Source organism: Aplidium turbinatum, chromosome 8 (assembly GCF_918807975.1).
Source record: "Aplidium turbinatum chromosome 8, kaAplTurb1.1, whole genome shotgun sequence".
Taxonomy (NCBI): domain Eukaryota; kingdom Metazoa; phylum Chordata; class Ascidiacea; order Aplousobranchia; family Polyclinidae; genus Aplidium; species Aplidium turbinatum.
In genome coordinates, this window is record NC_137479.1 from 21,922,533 (window position 1) to 21,936,410 (window position 13,878).

Genomic DNA, 13,878 nt, shown 5'->3' on the forward strand with positions numbered 1-13,878 from the left:
CCTAAATAATCTAAATTGGTCAATAATGTTCAGGAGCACGCATCTCATTGATGCACGGTTGAATAAATAATCTGTTTTGAAATAAGTTATATTCTGCCGTTTTTTGTTTTTAAACCTACTGTATTTTGCAGTTTTTTTCTTGCATAAATCGTTAAAGGGCCACAAGAATTTTTGTGCAATGAAAATGGGCCACAAAAGAAAAAAGTTGAGAACCACTGAACTAGGCTACTTCAGTTGAATCACAGACACTTTGATTTGTTGACATCGGAAGACAGTCCAGAGTAGGCTAATGCACGTTGGTATATTGTGTGGCATGGTTAAATGAAATATTTAAGAAAACACTGGAATGTAAAATCATGCGTTTGTTTTTGTAACAATGGCACATTCAAGATAAACATCTTAAAATTTGGTACAAAATCAAACATACAAATGTTTCAATATTGAATCAAGCTCGAAACTCAATTGTGATTGCTTCGTAGATAGGCTACCTAGCACGATTAGCTTAGTAGGCTAAGCTAGCCTACTTGATGAAACACCCAGTTGCTAATCAGTACATGTAGCAATCAGTACATGTCAGCATCAGGCTTAAACAGATCGTCAGTATCTACACTGTGAAGTAAGCAACAATCATGCTGCTAAAAGCGAAACTCAATCAATTATGTAGCAATGTTGCACAGGGAAACAAGGCTTGAATAAACAAAACATGGCAACTACAAAAGTTTATAGCATTTGAATATTATAATATTGACGAAATATTCAGCAGCTTTTAATGAAGAACGTCAGTCACGTGATCATCATACAACGTCATAAGTTGCGTTCCAAGTAGGATCGGCCTACCAACCATTTCATAACTAGTATTCCCAAAGTGTCGTCTTGTCCTTGGTTTCTCCGTTTGCTTTCAAAATTCCTACATGATCGCTAGTGATGTAACCCCCTCCTTTTTCTGGTTTGATGGCAATACGACTTCCCTTTTCAAGCTCAATCACAAAATATTGCGGAGCTTCACCATTCGCTGTCAGTTTCTTATCTTCCTCAACCGTCCAATACTTCCCGCTTGGTGCTGCAATTAAAGTGCATTACTGCTACCATATGTTTAACAAGTTAAACCGTGTTTATTCTTTATTGGCAAATGTAAAAATGGCATAGCCTACATAGTTTAGCCTACCATTCTGCCAATAGCCTAATGCCCTTAACTCACAAAAACTAAAAGTTTACTGAGTTGTATTCTAGCCTACTATATCGTGTAACTAAGGCTATCAAGCAGAAAATACGACATGTCGTGGAAAAACGGTAGGCTAAGCTACCAATAGTAGGTGGAGATGATTTAACGAAGCAATAATTTGTTGGACATTGGTTGACAAGTAGAGTCGGTGAGCTTTCTACATTTCACTTTTCAAAATAAAGATATTAAACAGACTATTTTCTACCTCTTATCGAGTAAGCGCCTTCTTTTTCTTCCATCTGGTAGATGTCGTAAGTGGCTCGGTTTCCATCCAGCTTACCACCTTTGCCACCAATGAAACCATATTCCCCTCGGAATACAATCAGAGGCCTGTATTAAAAGTTGGTACCATGGTTGGCGCAAGTCTTTAGACAAAACTAAGAAAAACTTCTCTGAACAGCAATAGCTTAAGTTAAAATAACGTAAGCTACGCCACAGTATTGTCGCTTCGTTTTAAGCTGTTGTTTTCGCATGATTACAAAGAAACTGAAAAGATTTAGATTATTTACAAGGCTACAACAGTAAAAACAATAGGCTAGAATTATGATAAGAATTGTATACAATAACTTAACAATCTAATATCGGATGGTGATGACTTATTACAGTTCAATTTAATTTTCAAAACAAATTTTGAAAAAGCCAGTTGTTGTAATCATAGCCGTACGAGCCAGGAGGGCAGGGGGGGGGGGGCAGCTGCCCCTCCTGTTGTTTCAAAACGTCGCAAATTCGGGCAAAATCTTGCAATTATTAGGGCAAAAATTGCTACTGTTGGCATGAATTAAGAAAAAATTGCATGAATTAAGAAATCAAAAATCAAAATTGCATGAATTAAGAAAAACTACAAATTCATATCTTTTACCTATCAAAGTAAGTACGGTACGTAGGCTACAGCCTCATATTTGCACAAGAAATATGCCGCAAAATTTTCATTTGGCGCACCCGTATTGATGTATTGTATGGTGATCAAACTGTAGTACGAAATGCATTTAACCAACTGCATCATGCCAATTTGGGCAGCCACCAAAATATGTCTCTAATACTTTTGTGAATCTGCCCAAATCAAAACACAAAATTTGCTATAGCTAATTTTATTAATTTTTACAAATGCATCGTGTTGATTTGGGCAGCTGAAAACACGACATTATCTGATTAGTCTGTTTATGCAACTGCCCAAATTAGCGTGAGGCAGTTTTCCCAAAATGAACAAATTCATTAATTTTTCCCATTTACATAACTGTATCGTTTAGATTTGGGCAACAAAAAAATAGGAAATTATCTGATCATAGTCTATTTATAAAACTGCCCAAATTGGCATGATGCAGTTGCCTCGGCATCAAAATTTACAAAGTCTTTAATTTTTTTCATAGACCTAATATCCATAAATGCATCATCTCGATTTGGGCAACTACAAAATATGAATTTATATAAATCTGGTGAATACTTTTATAAAACAATTCCGGTGGAGAGGTTACAGTACTTTTTCAACCATAAATGGACATAGCTAAGCAACACCACAACATTTAACGAAAAAATGTTATACTGTAGCTACCTGTTAAATGTAATGTTAATGTTGTGGTGTTGCTTAGCTTTGTTTGGTTACTTTTATAAAACTATCCAAAATGATGCAGTTGCGCCCCAAAATAAATATTTAGTTTGTATATGCAACTGTGTCATATTAATTTCACCAACATTTAAAATGCTACTGCTGAAGTATATAATACTCCTAAATGTTACTCCTACCTACCATGCCAAAGTGCAGAAGCATCGAGCAATGCACAAGCAAGGTATATTCAAAGATGAATTTAGTTGTTCTATCTTGATTACTTGGGTAAGGAATTCTAGCTAGCTGGTGATCTTGTTATGTTAGTTTTTCACTGTTATCATGCATCGCATACATTATATTTGGGCAACTTCTATAAAAGCGTGCAGATTTGGGCAAATTTACGTTCTGCCCCCCAAAATGGTTTGGTCTCGTACGGCTATGGTTCGTACTCGTACGGCACGAGGAGGCATTGCCAATCTAAGCTACTACAAGTCAAACGAGAGAAGAAGAAGGCTATGGTTGTAATAAACGATGTTTAATAGTGGACTTCAAATTTAAAATCGGTGTGTTAAAATTGTTTGGTTTAAGGAAGCTTTACTGTTACGTTCACTCAGTGCCGGTCTTAGGGTATTTCGGGCCCTGTGCGGAATATGTTTTGCGGGCCCCAATGACAATGATCCAATTCAGTAGCGTAGACAGGTATTTTGAAAGGGGAGAGGGGGTTTTGACGGCCGGCAGGCGAAGCCTGACGGCGTGTTCGTCGAAGGCGACACCCATAGGCGGGGGGGTCTGGGGGGCCTCCCCCAGACAATTTTGAAAAATTACTTTGATTTTGGTGCATTCTGAGAGCATGTTCCACAAAAATTTGGGTATGAATATTACTGTAAAATGGTGCTGTCCAGTGGCATAGCAAAAGGATAAGATCATGTTTTTTGTCAAAAGGATAAGATCATGTTCAAAAGGATAAGATCTTTGGTGACCTTTTGGTCTTTCGCTACCATCCTTGTGGTGCGAATTATTTGTGTTTATTGTGTTTTTGCTTTTTGTGTCTTTCTTTTTCGCCAACAAAACAAAAAATAAACTGAACTGAACAGTTGCTACTAGATTGAAATTTTTGGTTTATGTTGTCACTGAGCAATGTTACACATTTGGTACATGGCGTTTTGAAAAAAACTGGGCCCCTCAATAATAGATTTTAAAAATTACATGCATAGGGCATAATAATGATAGTTTAATACTGGAAGTAACATGCATTTAAATTTTCACAAGAGTGAAGTTTCCTGAATTTATAGAATATTAAGCAATTTGATACATGGCGCTTAAAAATCCGGGCTCTTGAAATGTTTAGTTTTAAAACTACATATAGCCTATATGGCATAATAGCGATGGTTTTGTATTGAAAGTAACATGTATTTTATTTAAACGCGATTGCCACAAAATGAAATTTTGTTGTCACACTGCAATGTTAACTATTTGGCACATAGTGAAATGTCGTGGGTGACCTAAAAGCATGTGAGCTTGTAAAGGTGGCCCGACGCGACAATCTCAGTACTTGCCTCAACTTAAAGCCGCAACTGACTTCAAGGATACCGGTACTTGCTTGTGAATCGAATTAAATTTTTTCCATTGGAAATGACAAAAATTACTGCATTTTCTGAGTAAATTGCGGGCCCCCTAATTTGCGGGCCCTGTGCGATCGCACGGTTCGCACACCCCAAAGACCGGCACTGCGTTCACTGCACTTGTTATAATCGTTTACTACCGTTGTTATAATCTTATCACAGTAGCCTATTACTTTTAAAAACAGTCTACTGTTATTATTAGTTTCCATAGTTTACCATCATCCATACCGATTAGTTAGTCGAAAAATGAAGTCTTCCGGGGCTTCGCTGACTGCGAGATGCCCTGAAGGGAGCACATGTACGTATTTCCCGTTTGAAGCCTTCAGGTTGATAAATCGTCCGTGCCACTCTACTTGAAAGCATGCTTCCGGTGATCTGTAAGCACGGCACATTTGTTGATTTCTTTGTCTGGCTAAATGTTTAATGCTAAATGTTAAAATGCTTAAGTTTTTGCTGGATTGATGCCAGCAAGCTTACTGTACAAATGAGAACCAACTAGTTCTCGCATCTCCGTCTAGAATGGCTCAAAGCTGATAATTGAGCTACGTGCAAACTACAATGTTGATTAAAAGCCTTGGGAATGTACAGCACAGCTTATTACGCTAAGTTGCAGCTAACTCTAAAAATGATCCATACACAAATAATGTAACATCCGAACGCATCTCCGGGAAACAGTTTTCGCATTTCCGATTTAAAATGCCATTTTTAAGCTATTTTGTGGAAAGTTACTAGACTAACTCGATAGAAAACATAAATTGATTAATGACGTGATAATGTTTAACTATGAGTGAAAAAAAAGTTCAGCACAGGCCTGACTCAGCAATGTGAGCAATAGCGGATTCAGGGATTCAGGAGGGTGCACTTGATCACGTGCCACTCCACTTCCCCCTCCCCCACAAAAATTAAAAAAAACATTTCATTTTTTCCCTTTTTGCAAACTTTTCTCGCTTCGCTCGCTCAATCACATTTATTAATCTTATCAAAGGTAACGCCTAGAACATCACACAACTAAGGCGAAAGAGCCATGTCCATTGAGTCCTGTCTTTGTCATGAGTTACCAAGGGGGGTGGGGGGGGGACTTATACACCAGTCCCAGGTATACAAGTTCTCTCATTTTCGCAAACCATCATTTTTTCCCGATTAGTTTTCTTTTTCAATTTCTCTTTCGCCTGAGTTATGTGATGTTCTAGGTTTTTCCCTTTTCCACCTCAATGAGCACGCAGGGCTTACGCTATGGATTAAAAAGGAAGAAATTTTTATGTGTTGTATAAAAACTTAGAAAATAATGCATATTCCACGATATAAAAGTGATTTGAAACTTAACTTGAAGAAGTCGTTTTTTTAAGAGTTTGTTCAAATTTGAAAACTGCGTCTTAATAAAAAAAAAAAAAATCAGGCAGCCTAGCCTACTGCGTCTTAAAATGCCCAAAACCTCATTACAATAAGGTTACATTTTTTTAAAAATTTTGAGGGATAAAGTCCCTCTCTCCCCCGACCCTTGCTTTAGGATAATGTTTTATTTTGCGGACCTTTTACTTTTGCATTGTTCATTTTGTTTTACAAATAAAATTTTAGTTTGTTGAAAATTTAATGCCCCTCCCAATTTTTTTTTTAGAATCGCTATTGAAGGACCTGAGATGTAACTTATTTTTTTATGGTTTAACTTTTTTACGAGTGGCGACTTACGTGTTATCAACGTCAGCGCTTATGCCTTGTCCAGATAATCTCCAGTATTTATCTTTGTCGTTTCTGAAGTAAACGCCGTCTTTGTTTGCATCCATTTCCAGTTGAAATGTTTCACTCTCCCCCCCTTCTATTTGGTTGGCCGAAAGCTGAAGACCTGTTGCGTCACGTGTTAAATTGATTACTTCTTTCATCACGAACAATACTGTCCATATAAGGAAATGTCACACCGCAGATGAGCTTGGGCGTTGCTGATGTGGCAGACTTTCACGTTTTATACCATCTCTGGTGTAGTGAAATTCACAAAATAATCCTACAACTAGGGAAAGCTAAAGCCAGTAATGTTGTGCTTGACGCTTAGGGTAATAACATACTGTATTTTAGTTTGTTACTTTGATTTAAAATGATGCGGACTTGCATGTGTAGGCTATTGCGTTACTTTTGCGTAATCTCATTTTCCATTTTGATTTGTTATCCATTGTCACCGCTCAGAAACACTTTCCCGCTAATAAGTTACAAAAAACAAGGCTTGGGAGTCGGGCGAAAATTATACGACTCCGACTTCTGACTCGTCAAAATCCCTCCGACTTCACAGCCCTGACAAAGCTGTGGAATCAGGCGAAAAATACACGACTCCAACTCCTCAGTTTACAGTAGGCTATAACTGGCCAACTCCGACTCCGGATACACCAAAATCCCTCACAGCCCTGACAAAAAACACAATGAGATATTTATTCTTGTACGCTTTTTTGGCGTTTACCTTGGTTGCGGGCGTTTTGTTGGTTTCGGGCGGTTTATTTCATATTTTTCTCATGTCGACAAGTAAATGTAATAGCAAATAATAACTTTCACTTGGTCAACGTTTATAGACCGTTCAGGGAAGTAAGCCAATGAGAATAGAATAAGTTAACACATCAACAAAGCAGCACCAAATCAAACTTATTTTTGTAAACTGTTTGTGCATGTTGAAAAAGTTAAAATATCGTTGTGGAAAAAGGTGGTGTCAACAAAATGTTAAGCCTATTCCGAATAAATAATGTAAATGAAGTTATTTAGAAACCACGAAAAGAACGAATTTCTCAAATTTATTGTAATTCGTTCTTGGTGAAAGGTTTAAAATTCAAGGCACATAAGTTACTTTGAATATTAAGCACTAGGTCATTACAATCATCATGCTAACGGTATGTTTGAGTGGTACCAGTCTGGAGCAAATTTTAGTCTATGTTACAGTTACGTGACCTAAACTTTTCAACGTGGATTGTGTAGAAATCTGACTTAACTCATTGACGTCATTGACATTACGTCATTGAAATGACGATTAATTAATACGCTTATTCATCGTATTTACAATACGACCAGTCGAGCTCAATCAGTCACCAAAATTAACTAACTTACTTGCCAACGTAATTTGTCATCTGAGACATTCAATCAAATCATGCACAGAACTTCAAATCAAATCTGACAAGCTGAGGTATATCTAATTATATTTAACGTTTTAAATTATCACGAAAGTGGAATTTCGTGATTGGTGTCTTCTTTCGAGCCACTTAGCTTGCAATACCACAATAGATGCAATTTAACGACAAAATATCAACAACTATAAGCGTAATTTTGATATCTAAACATTCTGAAAGGCAAGCTTAGGCTGTGTGATTAAATTAATTCAACGTTGTCAAATGGAATTAGTTTTGTCAATGTTAAACTGTGGGAAACGGTGTTTTTGCACCATTTTGCCTTCTGACATGCCAGGGCCAGTTCTTCCTTGCTGGAACATATTTTGCGTTCTATCCCATTCATTTTACCACAAAGTCATGTGTAGGCTGGCCATGTCATAGTCAGCTATGGAACTGTGAAAAGCATTTCAAGAAAAGTGAGAAGGGTTCCGATACAATAGGCCAGAAGTAAGTGATTACCATTGTTTAACAAATAATTGTGGGTGTGATTTATTTATTGTCGCTCTGCAAGTGTTAATGCAATGTTAAACACCAGTCAAGGCATCAAGAAAAACTTGTAAGTTTCTTTTACGTCTGGCGACCTGAAAAGTGATGTTCAAGGAGAAGCTGTGTCTGTTATAATGTTTTCAGAGACGATATGTTTTTCAAATCAGGTGTTAAATTTAGGATGTAAACTAAGAAGACACTATCGACCCGACTTTCAACTAAGAAAACAAACTGTAATATTCTTTATATGTTTAGTACTTTAGTATGCCCAAGCTGGAATCGAATGGAGGATTACAAAAATAAACGGCGAATTGTAAATGACTCTGCCACTGAGCCCACGAGATCTTATAGAATTTAACAAAAACGCATTCGTTAAAAGCATAACAAAAATCTCTAATAGGCTACCTTGTCTTCCCGAAACATATTTTCCTTTAGATTTCGAAAATAAAGTAATTTGTGGGTTGGAGTCTACAAGAGCAAAATACTCGTCTTTTCCTGCTGAGCCTTTGCGACATTGAAGAGCTCCTTGTGGTCCATTTGGAGCTAAATATCTAAATAAAGCAACACAATGTTACCAAGGCCAATACATTATAAATTTATAATTATATTTTTTACATTACTTTTTTGTATGGGCGTACACAATCGGTGATTGATGATATGCTAGTAAAAACGTTGTAATTACTTAATATGTTATACTGTATCTCAAATAACCAGTAACCATCCCAAACGTTTTTTTTCGCCTCAAATAAATTCTTAGGGCTATTTTCCTAAACTTGTACAAATAAAATTTAACGTTGTTGTAATTCAAATACCATTTAGTCTAATGCAGTGGTTCTCAACCTTTTTTCTTACGTGGCCCATTTTCGTTGCCATAAAAGTTCTGCGGCCCAATAAATTTTTATGAAAGAAAAAAGTATAAAATAGGTTTAGTTAGAACAAAAAACAGCAGAACATATTTTAAGATAGATTATTTATTCAACCGTGCATTAGTTGCTGCTGAACATTATCGACCAACACACCAATGTTTGGAGGGGTTAAAAAGAGGGCACAACGTATACCATCTTCCACATTTAATCGGTTTCGAGCCTTTGTTTCCATCTGCAACAAAGTGGAAAAGCCTACTTCACATAAATACGTAGGCTACTGCTGAAAGGCAACAGCACTTTGATCCATTCTTTACTGATACGTGGGTACAAAACACACACCTTTGCACAAAACTCAAATGATAACAAATGAATGAAACTAAATTCTTAATTAAATATATCTTTTTTTATATTGGTCTGTGGCCCATCTCAAAATGTTTCCCTGGCCCATCAGTGGGCCATGGCCCACTGGTTGAGAACCGCTGGTCTAGTGGCATATTTATGTCTGCAAACTTGATTAAGTTTTGTTATATTTAGAGTAGCCTATCAGTCCGCTATTTTATATATTAAGTTATACAGTAATACATGCAAAATGCATGCTTCCAAACACGTTTTCATCAAATCGAGGTTGAGCACTTGGTTTGGGTGTATGTTACCAATTATAAGGATAGTAAGTTGGCTATCTAACATAGGCTACTGCTTTTGAACCAACTGGCCTCCTTTGTCATTTGTTTAAAAGTGTATGATAATCGGTAGCATAAACGCGGCCACGTATTGACGCATAAACGTAACCTACCCTAACTATAATGAGATTATCGAAATGCTGATGAAAATGTAAGCCTACTGCTTCCTTTACATTAACGTAGACTCACTTGCCATCAGCAATAGACTTGAATGCAATATTTCCTGCATAAAATTCAACCAAAAACAAAGTTTCGTCTTCTATTGTTTTTCTCAGTGAACCATCATTGGCTAGATATCGGTTATCAGATGTAACGAGAGCGTATCCCTTGCCATGAAAGACAATCGTGATTAAAGTACTTGTTCCCCATGGTGTCCGTTTCGTCATTTGCACTTCATCAGCTTCTTCATTTACGTGTGCGTAACTCTTACGTCTAGAGTTGTAAAGTGTCACCTAAAAATGAATTTGGAACAGACTGATAAAACCTTGATAGCCTACAGATGGTTAGATTTCAATCTAGCTTGATGGTATTTAATTTTACTTTAAAAAGTAGCACGTTTATTTCACTGCTCTACTGTGGGTAAATTTCTCTAACCTGTGGATGCATGGCCAAGTGGACAATCCATAAGTATGCTGGTCCCAAGGTTTTTTCATAGCAAGATAAGTTATCAGCGTTGCCACCGAAGTATCTTCCGTGTTTAGAGCTTTTAATGGCCCACCTTCCATCACTAGTAGCTTCTACTTGAAAAGCATTTTCTTCTCCAGGTTCCTCTGTGTCGCAAGTAACGACACCATTTTTATCTGCTCCAAGATACCGGCCCAAGAAACTCTGAAATGTTAAAACAATGCGTATTACAGACTACCGTCTTGTAAAAACACGACTAACAGTGGCCTATGTAAATGCCCATAAACCAATGTAAAGTTTTCGCTTGAGATTTCTGCGCTGTTGCCCGAAAGCAAGCTCATCCATCAGGTGCCTCATGATCGATGAAGCGATGTTCGTGTGATGTGTTGCTCATGACGAGCTTCGAAAAGTCGTCGCTTGATCTTTCTATCGCTTCTTCGTTTGGAAAGCCGGTTTTCCAATTGAGTGGTCAGGAAAGCAGGAAGTCAAAAAAAAAAAAAATTAGAAAGAATATCAATTTCTCAACAATTTCAACGCACTTGTAGCCTACTTGAGTGATATAGACTGCTATTAGAATCAGTGGCGTATCCTGGTTGGTTGAGCAAGGGAAGCAATAAAACTCGTGGGGGAATAGAGCGTGCCGAAGGCACGTGTTTTCTAGGGGGGTCCGGGGGCATGCTCCCCCGGAAAATTTTTGCAAAATTACACTCAAATAATGAATTATAATGCTTTCTGGAAACACTTTTAGGGTAATTTTTGTATGAAATTTATTAGCAGATAAACAGCTATTAACTTATTAAAGGTAGCTCTTACACACAAACGGGCAAAAATGCGACTATAATTAGAGAACACCAAAAACTCAGCTACAAAGTCAAGTCTAGCTTAGACCTCACATATCCTGTCTTATTCCAAAGTCTATCCAGCCAGGATAACAGTGTAAAGCCAACATTTGGCTCAAACTTTTGCTTACAAGGCCGATATTATAACCATAACAGTGCCCTAGATTTTCTCATTACAGAGCTCACTGGCACAACCTCCAACAGAGCAGAGTTGCCAAACTATGAAAAAGTCTTAAAGCCAAAATAATACAAAGAAAAGGCCAAAACAAGGAAAATATTAGACAAAAAAGGCCAAATGGATATATTTACCTGTTTCTATCAAAAATAATAAAATTTACATATATATTTTATAACTTGTAGTGGATTTTAATAAATTGTAGCAAAAATAATTCTGAAAGTAGCCCAAAAAATAGCAAGTTAGCCTATAAAAGTAGCGGATGAGTTTTGATCCGCCACATTACGAGTATTAAACAAGTATAGAACATGTATTGAACAATGTTGAATATGGTTTCATCTGGTAAGGTTACAATATTAGAGAAATATTGATTATTATGCATTTTGAAAAGTTATTTTAAAAAAAAACTAATTCGCGGAATTTGGCTAATCTGGCAACTCCGCGACTGGAAGCAATTTTTAAATCGCTTCCAGCGATTAGTTAAAAGAAACGTAAATTGCGAAAACTTTGCGCTGCTTTTTTCCTTTCTTTCAAACTTGTTTCTTCTTATTGCAAAAACGAGAGCAACGGATGCAATACGAATCTTCGCTTCCGTTGGCTTCCAACTTTTTTAAAATTAAAACCGAGTTCAAAATCATACGGGGGCATGAGTTAAAAACCGTTCTAAATCGCATTTAGGTAAAGAAATCACGAAATCGTTTTACTGAAAAATATCAGCTTCTCTTTTTTCAATTTTGACAGGGGAAGCAATGCTTCCCTTGCTTCCATTGAGGATACGCCCCTGATTAGAATAATAAATGGAAGAGTGAAAGGCTACATATTGAGTGACAGCCTAATAGTCTACTAAAGCAGAACACACGGTTAGTGTGTAGTAAACAGGGCTGTGGAGTTGGAGTTGGTGGGATTTTGGCGTGTCCGGAGTCGGAGTCGTTGAAACAAACGGCCAACTCCGACTCCGGTTTGATAAAAAACGATAAACAATAACATTATTGGTTGCAATACACTTTTTCAACTTATTGTTTGTTATTCTCAGTATTGCGCTCCAGACCTTTACCAAAAAATAGAAATGTTGGTTCTTGTCAGTTTTGTGAAAGTCGCCGTTGCAACTTTGATTACAAGTTTAATGAAATTATTATTTTTTTAAATTTAAAAGGACTAATTTCAGAAAAACCTGGCAGCGCTGAAGCCGGAGATGGCCCGTTAAAAACCGAAGAGTTGGAGTCGTATACTTTTCTCCAGACTCCTCAGCCCTGGAATAAACACACAAATAAGACCAAAAAAATATAGGTTTTGGCACTCACTTTGAAGTAAACATCTGTGCCATCAGCTTCTTGTTCCAAGCTCCAAGTTTGCTTCTTTTTTAGACTTGCTCCACTCGCGGCTATTTTAAAACCAAAAGTTTCAGCTGTTAAATACTTTCCACTTGAGTTTTTCAGTCCAAATGTGAACTGCAGAGCTTCACTTAATTCACTCATGATAGAAAAAAATAAAATTTAAATCTTGAAGCTAAAAACCTAAAAGAAACAAGTAGGTCTTTTGAACCACCTCGTTTAAAAATACATCAACTTCTGAAATGATACTTTGTAACATGCAAAGCGTTTGTTGGTACAAACCACAAAATATTACCAGAAAAAATATAGGTCTGCCAATCAAACTGTTCATCAGCGCTTGATGTTTGACGTTTTAAACACAAATTTCTTTGTAAATGCATCTTCTGACTTTGAAAGTCCATGCGAAAAAGTGCAGCTCAATATCAGTTGACATAATCTAACATAAACTTTGGATGTATTGGCACTAGCAAGAAAACTGCAACATGTTCATTGTGAGTTTAAACTATTCTTCAAAAAATGTTTTGTCATTAGTAGATTCCTGAAAGAGAACTAATGCTTCTTTCGTAGTATGTGCGATGCTACACGTATCAGAATTCACACTTACATTGTAAAACATTTTAAAACAGAATCGAATAAATTGAAAGCCGCACAAAACAATATTTAAAACAACTGAATCTGTGTAAATTGTATAGCCGACAGCCGGCGTAGGAAGTAAGTATTTGCTTCTCTCGGGAATATAATGTGACGCTGTCTTTTCATGCCGCCGCATGCTAAATTTATAATTTGACTTACTACATTGATTCAACGTCTAGCATTATTGATCTAACCACAAACTTAGTTACCTTCCCACCTGGCAAGCAGTGGCTTGCATGCTGCCACCTTTTAAACACTGGCAAACTAGCCGAACAACCACGAACATAAATTATTAAAATTCACTCAAGATTTTGAATGGCAAAGCGGTGATGAGAATAACAATTTTTGAGTTTTTTCTACAATAAACTTCTTTAATTTTCTGTTTGAAAAGAAATTCGTCTGCGTGGCGCTATTCCAGGCAAAACACATCGCAAAGTTTTTAATTACAAAACAACTAATCTGTGCTGAAAGAAATCGATACAAGCGAATTTGATAAGTCACGGCAATCATCACACCACTGTCATTGCTAATCTTTCTTCAGCTCACCTCTTATTTTGAATGCTTCAGTATTGATGAAATTAAATTAGATTGCGTCTGGTTTGGTCTTAATTTTAGTCTGATTTACATAAGCATTTGTTGAACAAAGAAAGAGAAAATCTTAAAAAATTGAATCAGCTTTCAGGTCAATGACTCTGGAGTGATTGAAAACGTTTTGAGTCG

At 36.8% G+C, this 13,878-nt stretch overlaps 1 protein-coding gene across 1 annotated transcript; it reads right to left on the reverse strand.

The window, feature by feature from the left end:
- Positions 1–282: 282 nt before the first annotated feature.
- Positions 283–12,702, reverse strand: LOC145775716 (fascin-like). The gene is made up of 8 exons (XM_082587070.1): positions 12,496–12,702; positions 10,151–10,384; positions 9,746–10,008; positions 8,416–8,561; positions 6,074–6,227; positions 4,616–4,762; positions 1,428–1,552; positions 283–1,060 (listed from the first exon to the last, which is right to left on the reverse strand). Exons 1-8 carry the CDS (start codon positions 12,667–12,669, stop codon positions 852–854), a joined length of 1,452 nt encoding a protein of 483 aa, XP_082443196.1. The 5' UTR covers positions 12,670–12,702; the 3' UTR covers positions 283–851.
- Positions 12,703–13,878: the final 1,176 nt, after the last annotated feature.

What these genes read in the sequence shown, in the direction of transcription:
- LOC145775716 (XM_082587070.1), bottom strand. Translation starts at nt 12,669, where the DNA reads ATGAGTGAATTAAGTGAAGCTCTGCAGTTCACATTTGGACTGAAAAAC. An exon ending in AGCGCTGACGTTGATAACAC is followed by an intron (nt 4,763 to 6,073) that starts GTAAGTCGCCAC and finishes CCGTGCTTACAG; the next exon opens with ATCACCGGAAGCATGCTTTC. An exon ending in AGGCGCTTACTCGATAAGAG is followed by an intron (nt 1,061 to 1,427) that starts GTAGAAAATAGT and finishes CTTTAATTGCAG; the next exon opens with CACCAAGCGGGAAGTATTGG.